This window comes from Mesoplodon densirostris, chromosome 6, assembly GCF_025265405.1.
Source record: "Mesoplodon densirostris isolate mMesDen1 chromosome 6, mMesDen1 primary haplotype, whole genome shotgun sequence".
In the NCBI taxonomy this organism is placed as follows: Eukaryota; Metazoa; Chordata; class Mammalia; order Artiodactyla; family Ziphiidae; genus Mesoplodon; species Mesoplodon densirostris.
The window spans coordinates 34261211-34274871 of NC_082666.1; the positions used below are offsets into that span (position 1 = coordinate 34261211).

Sequence of the window (13661 nt, forward strand, 5' to 3'; positions counted from 1 at the left end):
AACAAATAAAGGAGAGGAAGCTAGCTTAGTTAGTCTAAAAGTTCCTTCTAACCATTAGTATGTGAGATTCAGTGAGCTGGGGACATTAGATAATATGAACACAGCTAGGTGGTTCATATCTGTGCATTAATATACATGTTGACTGGGATGTACCTCATATAGACAAGGGGATATATTCTTCACGTGTACATGGCTTAAGTATACATTCCTTTACTAGCAGATGTCTGACATTCTCATTAGGTAGAAGGCTTACAATATCAATCAATAATTGGAATTATAACAAAAGGGGCAGGTAAAGCACCAGTAACACATAACAAAGATTTGGGCAGAACAGAAGAGATTCCGAGAAGGAATACTGTGCTGAGTGTCTTCTCTTTGTCCCTCCATATCCACTCTTTTTCCTTCTTGGGAGACTGACCTATGTGGTCTACAGCTGTGTTTGGCCAATGGGAAGCCCCAGCAATACAGCAGCAGGGATGAGGAGGAGAAGGGCCTTTATTCTCATGCTCTTTCCCTGCAGGTTGCCGTGGGCTGTCTCTGTGTCTAGTCCTAAAACCACAACTACTCAAGGCTCTCTGAAGGACTCTGTGCCCTTCCAGTTTCCAGAAACCACTCACTCCCCCTGTTAATTTGGTTGTAGGAGTAGTACCAGCTCTGCTGTCACTAGCCCCAATTCCTGTACTCTCATGGTTTCCCCACATCCTATCCATGCAATTGTAAATGGCTCCTTTATTAAACCCTCTTAAGATTAACCTCATTTGAATGTGCCATCTCTTTCCTGCTGAGACTCAAAAGATTCAAATACAAACAAGGTCCTACGCTGTATCTCCACTGCTCTGCTCCAAGATCTAATCTCTTTGATGGGATAAGGAAGAAGGTTAAGAAGGGCATTTGTGGGTTCTAGCATTTTTTATTGTTTTGTTTTAGAGGACAAATTGTTGTAAGAACAGAACAGATAAACATGATAGTTTTAAGATTCCAAAGGCAAGAGAGAAAACGTCCTTATGAGTAAACCAAAAACGGTATTTGTGTTAATATTACCTGATGATAGTACAGCTTTCATTAAACTACAGTTTCTTTAACAAGCAACCTACTGCTCACCTCAACAAGCCGCTCTTTCTGTTCAGAGAGTTTGCAGGCATATTCAGCCAAACCTTCTAAATTTCCTTCTACTCCAGTAAGTTTTAATGCTTTGAGAACCGCATGATCAGCGTGGTATTTTACCAGATCTGCTGCCAGCTGAGCTGCTGTACTATGAAGCTGCAGATGTGGGGAGTGAAGGGTAATGAAAAAAAGACAACAAATAATAAGGTTTTGTGACCAAAAACCTCATGAGTACTTTAAAAACTAAAGAGTGGCAACCTCATATCAGTGCCACTTGATCTGCTGAGGGGTGTGTGTGTGTGTGTGTGTGTATGTATATATATATATATACACACACACACATACATGTATGTATACATAAAATATATATTCAACAAATTTTATTAAATACCTACATTATGGCAGGAACTGAACTAAAGGCTGGACATACATAACAAGTAGGACACAACCCCTTCCTCGGGGGCTCACAGTTTATCTATATTGCTATCCACAGCTTTACTGTCTAACTCTTGGGTCACAGGAGAAATGATGGATAAAAGGATAATGAAAACCTCAAGGTTTTATTTAACTTTAGGCGGAATGGATTTTAAGCACTGCTCACTCTCACTGAACATCTCTGCATACTATTAACTCCAAAATCTTTTCTTCTCCTTATCCTGCCTTTAAAAAAAAATGTTATGACAGGTTATTTTGGGGTTCACCAGAAAGAGATCATTTTTAATAACACTGTCCTAAGGAAAATCTGATTTTTAACTAAGCCTATTTGAATGAAGTGATTCTTTTTTTCCTGGAAGTAATCCAATGTCCATTCAAACTGCAGGACTTTGTACAAAATTAACAATAGGGTAGTCCACTTTCATGAAATCAAGTGAGAATAATTACAGTCAGAAACAAAGACATTAAAATGTATTTTCCTTTGGAAATTAAATGCACGTAAGAATTCAAAAGATTCTGTTTAACCATCAGGGTCATAGAAAATAGCTAATGCCAGCCTTTTATTTTACAAACTATGAAACAGGTCCCTAGAGACTGAGTGACTTGTTCAAGGTCACGTAAATCTTACAAATGGTTCTGGAGACAACTTATAAACTCCAAGGGAAGAAGCGTGAATAAACATGAAGTTCCTGCTCTGTGCAAGGTACTGAAAGTAGCTTTACAGACATTATCTCCCTTAATCCTTATAAAAATTCTTCTAGGTTGATGTTATTATATCCATTTCAGAGGTAAGGAAAGTGAAGCTTATGGAAAGCCACTCAGTCTATCACCAAAAGATTTTTTGTTCAGGGCTTCCCTGGTGGCGCAGTGGTTGAGAGTCCGCCTGCCGATGCAGGGGACACAGGTTCGTGCCCCGGTCCGGGAAGATCCCACATGCCGCGGAGCGACTGGGCCCGTGAGCCATGGCCGCTGAGCCTGCGCATTCGGAGCCTGTGCTCCGCAACGGGAGAGGCCACAGCAGTGAGAGGCCCGCGTACCACAAAAAAAAAAAAAAAAAAAAAAGATTTTATCTTCAACTGATAGTCACAGTCTTAACAATAGTTTAGTTAAAATTGAATAGGCTGGAAAAAATGAGTAGGCTTTTTTTAAACCATAGAAGACCATATCCTTCTAATGTTTAATAGGATGTTAAAATGAAGGTTTCAACAGAGGTCAATGAAACATCACCAGATAATTTATATATGAAACTCCCCCAAACCAATTCATTCTCTTGAGCCCTTGACTCTCTTAAAAAATATAAAAGAACAAAGAAATTAGAGATAAGTGAGAAGAAAAGTTTTTGTGAGGAGGGTCTTTCTGGTGCTCGCTGTGAGTCCCCTCCCAGGCACACCCCAAAATGGAGGGAGCAAAGTGGCACAGAAGTTACAAAGTAAGGGGCTGGTCAGGGGAGACAACCAGGAGAGCCTCTGAAGAGCACACTCAAGTATTCACGACAGAGAAAGTCAGCTTTAAACATCTTCGAGCCTAGTGCATCTCGTAAGGGCACCAATCACTAAGAACTCCCCACTTCCTCTCTTCTTTCCCTGTGCCACAACCTGGCAAAGATCTGGAACAGAAGCTAGATAATAGGGGATGAAGGGCCTGAAAAAGAGACAAGAGACCACAATTCCCCCAAAAGCCCTAGGCGAGCTAGAGGAGTGGGGAACAGGAGCAAAGCCCTACAATTGAATGAATCAAAATACTGATTAATATATTGGAACGAACATTCTCATTTTTGAACTGAGTTTGTGTTTTATGACCTAAAGCAGGGATTGATGAACATTTTCTGTAGAGGGCCAGAGAGTAAATGTTTTAGGCTGTTCAGGCCACATAGTCGCAACTACCCAACTCAAATGGGCAGAACTGTGTCCCCCAAAAAAACTTTATTTATAAAAACAGCCTGAAAAAAAAAAAAAAAAAAAAAAAAAAACAGCCTGGCTGTAGTTCACAAAGCCCTGACTTAAAGTGACTTTCAATTACCTAAGAGTGACCAAATAAGTCATTAGATGATAAAGTTTTCATCCAGGGAACAGGGAAATCTTCACAGCCAAAAGAACATTTTATTTTTTTATTTTATTTTATTTTATTTTATTTTTTGCGGTATGCGGGCCTCTCACTGTTGTGGCCTCCCCCGTTGCGGAGCACAGGCTCCGGACGCGCAGGCTCCGGACGCGCAGGCTCAGTGGCCATGGCTCACGGGCCCAGCCGCTCCGCGGCATATGGGATCCTCCCAGACCGGGGCACGAACCCGTATCCCCTGCATCGGCAGGCGGACTCTCAACCACTTGCGCCACCAGGGAGGCCCCAAAAGAACATTTTAAAATATCAACTTTATTAAGGTATAATTTATATACAACAAAATGTACCAAGGGTACAGTTCGATGAGTTTTGACAAACATTTACACCCAAGTAACTACCACCATAATCAATATTTACGACACTTCCATTACCACAAAAAGTTCTCCCATGCCCCTTTGTAGTAAGTATCCCCCCCCTTTTTTTTTTTTTTTTTTTGCGTTACGCGGTCCTCTCACTGTTGTGCCCTCTCCTGTTGCGGAGCACAGGCTCCGGACGCGCAGGCCCAGCGGCCATGGCTCACGGGCCCAGCCGCTCCACGGCATGTGGGATCCTCCCAGACCGGGGCACAAACCTGCGTCCCCTGCACCGGCAGGCGGACTCTCAAACCTCTGCGCCACCAGGGAAGTCCCCCCGCTACTTTTTTTTTTTTTTTTTTTTTTGCTGTACGCGGGCCTCTCACTGCTGTGGCCTCTCCCGTTGCGGAGCACAGGCTCCGGACACACAGGCCCCGCGGCCATGGCTCGCGGGCCCAGCCGCTCCGCGGCATGTGGGATCCTCCGGGATCGGGGCACGAACCCGTGTCCCCTGCATCGGCAGGCGGACTCCCAACCACTGCGCCACCAGGGAGGCCCCCCCGCTACTTTTGACCCCAGGCAGTCACTGAGCTGGTTTCTGTCACTATAAATCAGTTTGGCCTTTTAAAGAATTTTTTCTAAACAGAATTACACACACACACTTTTGTGTCTGACTTCTTTCACTCAGTGTAACGTTTAAGCAATTCATCCATGTTGTTACCCGTATCGATAGTGTTCTTTTTTATTGAATAGCATTTGATAGTTATACCAAAATTCATTTATTGATTCCCCTGTTGATGGATATTTATTTATTTATGTATTTATTTGACCGTACCACGTCACTTGCAGGATCTCAGTTCCCCAACCAGGGATTGAACCCACGCTCTTGGCAGTGAAAGCGTGAAGTCCTAACCACTGGACCACCAGGGAATTCCCTGGAAATTTAGATTGTTTCCAGTTTCGGGCTGTTATAAATATTTGTGTACAAGCTTTGAGAATGATGGCACTAATAAAACAGTGGCTTCAAAATAACTAGGTCAAAGGAAAACGTTACAAACATTTTCTGGGCACAGGAACATACTAATGCTAAGGCATTTTATATATACCATACAACATGACAACTTGCAAAGAATTAAAAGAGGCTAGATGTCAAACTATACTTACTTCTTTCTTAAGTTCATTGAGGCTGTGACTGATTTTCAATATAGCGAGTTCCAGTTCTTCATCGATGCTCTTTGTTTTCTTTCTTTGCTAAAAAGTTTTAAAAGTACATGTGAAGAGTTATCTTTTTCATCTTGTAATTCCAATTTTACTCAAACTACAAACATAATAAAATTTTAATATCATCTGTGAACTATAAGAAAAGTAGATTTTTAAAATTCACCTGTTTATGGTTAGAGTGGAAAAGAGAATTTTAGTTATTTAGTTACATTTTTCTACTCTAAACAGGTGAATTTTTTTAAATCTAATTTTCTTTAATAAATTTATCATGTCTAAAACTAATCTGTTTTATCTTCTGCCTGGAATTCTCATCTCTTCATTCTTAACCTAGATAAAAATTAAAACCCTATTCGTCTTCAAGTCCTTACATAAATATCTCTTTCTCAGAAAGGCCTTCTTAGATCACACAGTTTAGATTAGACCCTCTTCTTACCCTCTCTAACCTTTTCTCTAAGTAATCATCCTAGTTTGCAGTTACATATGTACTTTTGATTTCTGTTGTTGTTGTTGTTTAAAGTCTATTTTCCTCACTAGGCCTTGGTAAGCTCTGTGAAGGCTGGGATCACATTTATTTTGCTCACCACTGAATGCACAATACCTGGCACAGCAAATGGAGGGTAGCAGGTATTCAATTCTTTGAATGAATAAATCAGTTAAATGTCAATCTCTTCATGAAGCTTCTTGATTCCTCTAGATAAATACAAATTCCACCTCCTTCAAACCCTCTCAACACATGATCTGTACTTTCTCTTAGGACACTTACAAAGTTTTTTGTACTCGTCTCACACCTTCCCACATTTTTCTACATTGCAATATTCTTGCAGGCAAAGATTTTATCTTATTCATCTTCAGATTTTCGTTGCCTGGCATATAAAAGGCACTCAGTGACAACTGCTGAAAAAGTGAATGAATGAAAAATACATCTGACATGCAGAATCAGAGATCCAAGTGCTTGTGAAACATGTGAAAGGTACTAACTGCAAATTTAAGTATTGATAGAACTGGATTCCCAACACAGAGAGCGTTTCCTCACAGAAACTCTTTATATTGAATGTTGGGCTTAAAATTTAATTCTGAAGCAATCTACACTTCAGATTAGATATCACATAGACAATTCAAACTAAACACAAAATACTGCTTTTATCCCTGACACCATTCTACCGTCGTTAAGTTTCCCTGTTAATATGAGCATTTGCAATATTGTGATGCCAAGAAAATATGAGGGAAATCTGTGATTTATACAACCCTTCATTCATAAATCAATCTCTTCACAAGGAAGCAGACTGCTGGACTCTCTCAGGCACATTCACCCTTCTTCATCTTTACTGGCTAAGCTTTTGTCCATGATTTCCAGATTTGTTCTATCCATGCTGTATGTTGTAAACCATGTTAAATACTTTTTTGACATATCCTAGGCCTAAGAAATAAATAAATGGTGCCAGAGACATGTCTCAGGGCTCTACCTTTCAAATCTGTAATCCACGCTCTAGAAGAGACTGGGTGCACACCTCCTGTGTTGCACCACTTCTGTCAGTCCTTGCCACTCTTGCCCAAATAACTCCCACGTCTGAAACGCACCAGCAGCCTGTTTAAGGCTCTTAAAGTGGCTGCCCGCCAGTCTGAGACCAGGAATCTGTGTGAGAGGGAAAAATCTTTCACCTGACAGCTGGATCTACCCTGGTCTTCATTGCATCTAAACCTCAGTAAGTTTTCTAAATCCTTGTGTCTGTAAATCAGCTGTCCTCAGAGTTAAGAACTGTGCACATCTGAACGGCTCCAGCAGTAAGACTCAGGTTCCAAGAACCTCTAGGCTTGGTTGAACCTCTGCTCTTCACTCTGAAGAAGCATTGTGGGGAGGAATTTTCCAGAGGTGAGTCTGGTGGAAGAGTGGGGACGAAAGGGTGAAATAGTGATGGTGATGGTGGCACAGAATCCAGACTGGCCAGGATGAGAAACAACAGGCCTAGAAATGTTGAATACAGTGAGTGCTGATGGGAAGGATGCTCTGGCCAAGTAGGGGGCAGAAAAGGAATGAGACACCCTTGGCCCACTCTGGACCACATTCACACTCCTGGTGGTGACGGCGCCTGCCACAACTCTCAGGGCTCCAGGGAAAAGCTATTACAGAAGATTTACTTTGATGAAATAAAGCTCTTACAGCTTCAATCCACACAGAAATTAACTGCTGCAGTTCCATCCTGGCCTGAGCTGACAGTTCCAAGATGCGTTCCCTGTGCTCGTGGCTGGTATAGGCACAATCAGTAAAGTCCTCCGTGCGCTCCAAGAGGGCGTCCAGCATCGCAGAGAGAGTCTCTTTTGACTGAAAATAAAGATTCTCCCGAAGAGTTTCAATATCCATCTGAGAACAAAAAGGATATACATCCACATGAGTCAACATTCCCACCTAACCAGATGGGCTGTACTTTCTCCCAGGGCCCAGGAAGACGCTAGCAATTTCTTTCCCTGTCTGAAAGCTCAGGAGAAATACAGCATCCAGGGATGACTTTATTGTCCACTAACCCAGGAGGACACATTGCTCGAGAGCCACCAACGGCCGTGGGGAGCTTTATTACTATAGTCGTTAACAAAGCATTTCTATAAGATCAATGAATACTAAGGCAGAAGGAGCATTATCATGTAGCAACTGGTAGGAAAAATGAACCAGCTTCCAGGTAAAGGATTTGTATCTGACAAAACGCCAAGGCAAAGTCCTGGAAGATGTTACAGCCAAAAATGAATGTGTTGAGCCCAGGGGGAATGGTGTGGAAGGTATGGGGTACAGAAGGGACTAGGAAAGGCATCAATTTTTCCTTCATTAATTCAGCAAAACTAGTCTCCCTACATTTTGTCTTATGTCCCCAACAGTACCTCCCTGACCAAAACATTCTCTACCAGGGGAGCTCAATCATCTTTCTAAAACATACCTCTTCAGATAGTGCCACCTCCCTCTAATTGGCTCAACACCTATAAAACCAAGCCCAAACTTGTACCGCATAACACAAAACCTTCCAGGGTCTTGTCTTTACGTATCTTTCTAACAGTCTATCTCATCTCTCTGAGCTCCTAAACCTCCTTTCACTTCAGCCAGCCTGTGCTTAGAGTTCCCTGAATGTGTGACAAACACATGTTCACTAGTACAATTTTCTCTCTCTCAGTTTTCTGAGATATGCTATGTCACTTCAACCTTATTTAACCTCTAGCCCTTGAAATATGTCACAGAAACAACTTGGGCTGAGAGGCAGTAGGTGGTGATGATCATGATTGTGGGCACAATTCTTGCGCTGATAAGGATAACTTCTATTTGTTTCACACTTTAAAGTCCTTTCACAACTATCATTCCAAATTAATCTTTACATATGACCCATTTTAACATGATCCCTGAAAATACCAAGATTTGGGAAGGTCGAGAGGCCACAGGGAAGTAATAGCTTCCCCTTCTCCTCCTGGCCCAAGTTATCTCCAGTAATCACTCTGTTCTATGGAGACAGGATTTTTCTTTTTTTTTTTTGCTTAAGCTAGGAAAGAACATGGATAAAAGTGAGGTATGGAATTGACAATGAGAACCTGAGAATTTGAGGATTTAAACAGAATTACAACATAAAAATCAGTCCACATACCATTTATGTCAAACTTTTTTATTTTCCTTTAAAGAGGACATTTATATGCTTTTAAACAGCAACTTAGTGGAGTTTTTTTTTGAAAGCCACTTATTTGTATGTTTTCATAAGATCTGTTCATATATTCCAAGTAACAAATAAAGTATCCAGTTTCCCTCTACAGATGCAAAGAAGATAACCACTGACAGTGAGACTGAGTCTATTCATGACCGCTTTGCTCTGCAGAACGCCCGCTGGCGAAAAGGTCAGCAGCTGGAGCTGTCGGCAGCGGCCACCGGTACCACGCTGCCCCTAGGTGGCCTGGAACCGGAAATGCAGCATCAAGAGGCCAGAGACCTGGCTCTACCCCTACTTGTTTCCTTATTATCCTTTGACCTTTGACATCTATCCCTTCAGCCTTAACAAAAAGAGGGAATTAGAAAAATTATCTCTAAGATTCCTTTCAGTAATAAAAACTCTGAAAGAATGACTGGTCCCTGTAGCTTCCTCCCCCTCAGGAGGAGATGTGGAGTAGGACAGACAGCCTATAAACAGACTCAGAGGTGTAAACTGAAAGGTCATGGGCTTTGGGATCAGAAAGTCCTGGTTCTAAACAAGGGTTCTACCACCTATTAGCTTTCCTCCTCAAAAACATGGGTATAGTACTATGCGTCTAGAAGGGAAGTTAGAGATTAGATGAGAAAATACTCACTGAGAGCATGACGTCTAAAAGTAAGTGTCCTTTCCATCACTTTCTTCCACCCCACGTTCCTACTTAGATGGGAGGACACCACCCTTGTCACAGCCCCAGCTACTAGAGGGGGAGGTAACCCTCAGCATAGGAGGGAACTTCTCAGGGTCCGAGTTTCCCCACCTATTAAATGAGGGAGTTGTGTTAGACAATTTCCGGGGTCTTCCCGACTAGACACCGCTCTCACTAAAGAGCGAGCACTGTCACCATCTCTGAGTTGTCATGAGTTCCGCCCTGAAACGGTGGGGATTCTGGAGTCAGACTGCCAACGTTCACATCCTAACTGTGGTACTTTCTAGCTGGCAAGTTACTTAATCTCTGTTTCTCAGTCTCCCCGACAGTATAATGGGAATAATAATAATAGTTCTTGTGAGATTGAGATACACACACACACACACACAAACACACACGCACATTTAAAGCACAGGGCTGGCACAGAATAAGTGCTTGATAAATGTTAGCATGTATTATTGTTCACTTAAAATTTTTAAGTATCATTAATGCTATCACTATTACTACAGTCTCAAAGTATCTATTCTATAGCACAAGGAAGAGCAGGGATTCCAGCAGATTCCAGATCTGCTGTCTGTAATCATCCATGATGGTATGGCATTGCTCTAGAGCTGGGAAAGGAACACTTCTAAACAGAGGACAAGAGGCTACAGCTAAACCATACAGCTAAACAGGGCCAGAGCAGCTACTGTAACCCTAGACCAGTGTTCTCTGCACAAACTACACTAAGCTTTATGTTACTGAATATTAAGTTTGTACACTGTGGCATTGTTTTAAAGACAAATATCTGCCTTTGTGAAGTATCTATGCTAAAATATTAAACAAAACTATGGATACTACATACAATGATGCTTCTTTGAAATGGCAAGAAAAAAACAAAATATATTCTCTCTGTTCTTACCTTGAATTCCTTAATTCCAGTAAAAATACTGATAGATGAAATGTCTGTCTCTCCATTTGTTTTGCATTCGGTCACAATTTCAATTACCTTATCCAATGCCACTTTCATTCTGTCAAATACTCCTTCTTTGTTTTTATGGGCTGATTCACAGTTGGGATGCCTGAGACACGTCTTTGAAACAATTGAAAAATTTTATGTTAAGATTTGGCCCATATCATAAGACACAAAATCTTACAGAGAATATGCCATGCTAATAAAAATGGTTCTTTACCAAAATCTCCCGTGTCCCTGGCTCACCCAGCTGCTTCTCCTCACTAAAGTGGAAGTAGGATGAGTAAAAAGCGACAGCAAGGTTAAGTGAAAAAGGCAGAGTGCAAAACTGTATCTTTATACTTCAGTATGTTTACTTAAAATTTTTGGAAAAAAAAAACAACCCTATATCTTCATCATGATTAAAACTTTTAAAATGTTGCCTAATATGTGCAAGAGCTAAAAAAGAACGAGGAAAAATGAACAGATGTTTTATGACTGTGGATGCATCTTTGACTTTTAAAAAACGATGTAAAGGAAAAACTACTCCAGGGCCTAGCTATGAATAGAGCCTTCCAAGCAGACTCCAGTGAATCCTGTTTCTGTGGCTTCACTGATCCTAGCATCGAGGCAATATTCCGAGCAGAAAAGGCGATCCTAAACAAACTGCTAATGAGATGTTTACTAGTTCTTTCTTGAATCGTACCAATTTGCTGGCCGACTGCTGTTTGAAATTACAAGCTCTTGATTGACAATTTTGTTAAAAGTAGAATAAGGACTTAGAGGTATGAATTTACAGAATAAACAAGCTAAGGGCTGACTTAATACTCCACTGTTACTTAACAGATTCTAACTTGCCTAGCTTTTTCTAGAGCACATGTGCTGGCTCCCCACTGAGACTAGCAAAACCCCACAGGCAGTGACCGTGTGTGACAGGCCTCCATTCACAGCACTTAATAAGCCATTTTCTGCTTAGTTGCTCAAAGCTGACTCATAGATTACCTGATGTTTGGAACTGAGGATGGAAGTTAACATTCTTGTTAAAGAATAACTGAAATTTAACTATTATAGCCCATATTCCAATTTATCATTTTCATCTTTTTAAAGTGTAAAATACATAAATTAGATGCATTTAATCAGGTTTTCAAATTAATTTACAACACAGTAAAACAAAAATTTTCTTACCTTTGAAGCTGTGAGAAGCATCATTGTACACTTTTCAAGAACTGCCCTAGCTGCTGCCATTTTTGCCTTTTTCTTTTCATCTTTCAAGTCCTAAACATGGAATAAAACCACTGAGCAGTCTAGGATCCTGTAAACAACTCAACTTTTGGAGAAATAATTTACTCCATAATAGCAATACTCAACAATTAAGTAACATTGTTTTAAAAAAGTGACAAAGTAGGAAAAAAACCCAGAATACATGTTTTATAAAATGTCACCACTTCAACGTAAATACATCAATGTAAATACATCAACTTCAATGTAAATACATCAACACAATAGAATAGAAAGAAACAGCTGCCCTTACTAAGGGCAGCACAGCCAGGAACTGAGACCTAGGGAGAGGCTGCCATGTGGCTCACATTCTGGTGGCCTGCACACCTGACATTCTGCCCATGTGAACACACCTCACTCCCAACCAGAAACAACCATCCTATGCTTTACTTAATTAAAAGTGACTTATTTACTGAGCACGTGTGGACTATTATTTCCTTCAAAATAGATACTCAGAAGTCAACTCTTTCAGGGATCATGTCTGATTAATCTCATCTAAGTGCATATTCATCTCAAGTTTTCTTTTTGTTGTTGTTGTTGTTGTTTTAATCCTAAACTTAGCCAATATGCTGCTCTAAAATGTTCTTAAGATGTTTCTTGGGCGTATAATTTTCCCCAACTAGAATATAAACTCTGAAGTAGGCACTGTATTTGGGTTTGGTTTTTTTTCATTTGGTTTCTCTTCATATAGCCCTTGATATGAATGTGTGCTATCACAGAAGATCTCCAAATATTGCTGATTAAATCTATAACCAAATACTCTCATAATAGTTTGGTAACCATCTAAATCAGGGGTCAGCAAAAATTTTCAATAAAAGGCCAGATAATAAATTTTTGAGGCTTTCTGATTCATTTGGTCTGTGAAACAACTAATTAATTTTGCCAGTGGTAGTATGAAAGCTACCCTAGACAATACATAAACAAATTAATATGGGTGTGTTCCAATAACTTTACTTATGGATGCTGAAATTTGGATTACATAAAATTTTCACCGGTCACATTAGTCAATTTTTTTCCTCACTTGTCAGTTGGATGAAAAGCCTTTTCTTACAAATAACAAAGATCTAAAGTTTGAAAGTGATTTCCTTTTATTTGTTTTAATAAATGAGAGTGGATTCAGAGTTATCCCTATAATAATATCACTCTCATTCACTTGCATCCCAATACAGCTTTCTTTAATTGGAAAGAAAGAAGCAAAGTTACATCTAGTAAATGAGAAACTGCAAAAAACTCCAAAGCTAATTCAGGTCACAAGGTAACATTCCAAAGGACTGTATCCTAAATGTGATTATCAGCCATCAGGAGTATCTTTCAAAAATAAAGGTTGAGGTCACTTCTAAAATTTCCATCCATTCCTTGTCTTTAACATACTGGACAGGACTTCTAGCAAAAAAACCTGTGGGTCTAGTTGACAATGCATCAAGTGTGTATACATAACACTTGTAAGCCATACATTACACCATATATTGTATGGTGATAGCAAGTGATCCAGAAAGATGGCATCTCAATCTGTTAGAGGGCTGGTCCACAGGACGAAACACAGGCCTCATTAAACCCAGATGTCCAAGAAGCACTAAGTGAAGCATATAATCCAGCCTGCCACTTTCCAGGCCAATACCCACCTTCCAACTCCAGCTACAACCAGGAAAGTTCACGCCCAAAACCATGGCCTATGGGACTATACCAAAGCATCTCAAGAAGAGATCAATTATATATTTAACTTGACAGGATAAATTCATGCACAAGTACCCCAACAACAAGAAAAAGTCAATCCTGGATTTGATATGGTTTTCCACCTCCCTAAACTTCAGAACTTACAGTCTGAATTGGGGAACAGACCTACAAAGAACTAACATCATGGTGCGGTTTGAAAACTACAGGCTTTAGAATCAGACATAATTGAGTTCAACCTGCTAGAAAAG

General features: G+C 40.4%; 1 protein-coding gene across 3 annotated transcripts in view; it reads right to left on the minus strand.

The window, feature by feature from the left end:
* The window catches only part of CTNNAL1 (catenin alpha like 1), a 60380-nt gene that overhangs the window by 19929 nt on the left and 26790 nt on the right, over positions 1 to 13661 (minus strand). For all 3 annotated transcript variants that reach the window (XM_060100857.1, XM_060100856.1, XM_060100854.1), the window contains exons 5-9: positions 11647 to 11736; positions 10432 to 10602; positions 7330 to 7530; positions 5115 to 5201; positions 1102 to 1260 (exon numbers count right to left, since the gene is read on the minus strand). In XM_060100857.1, the coding sequence (XP_059956840.1) occupies positions 1102 to 1260; positions 5115 to 5201; positions 7330 to 7530; positions 10432 to 10602; positions 11647 to 11736 (708 nt within the window). The remainder of the gene's footprint in view (positions 1 to 1101; positions 1261 to 5114; positions 5202 to 7329; positions 7531 to 10431; positions 10603 to 11646; positions 11737 to 13661) is intronic.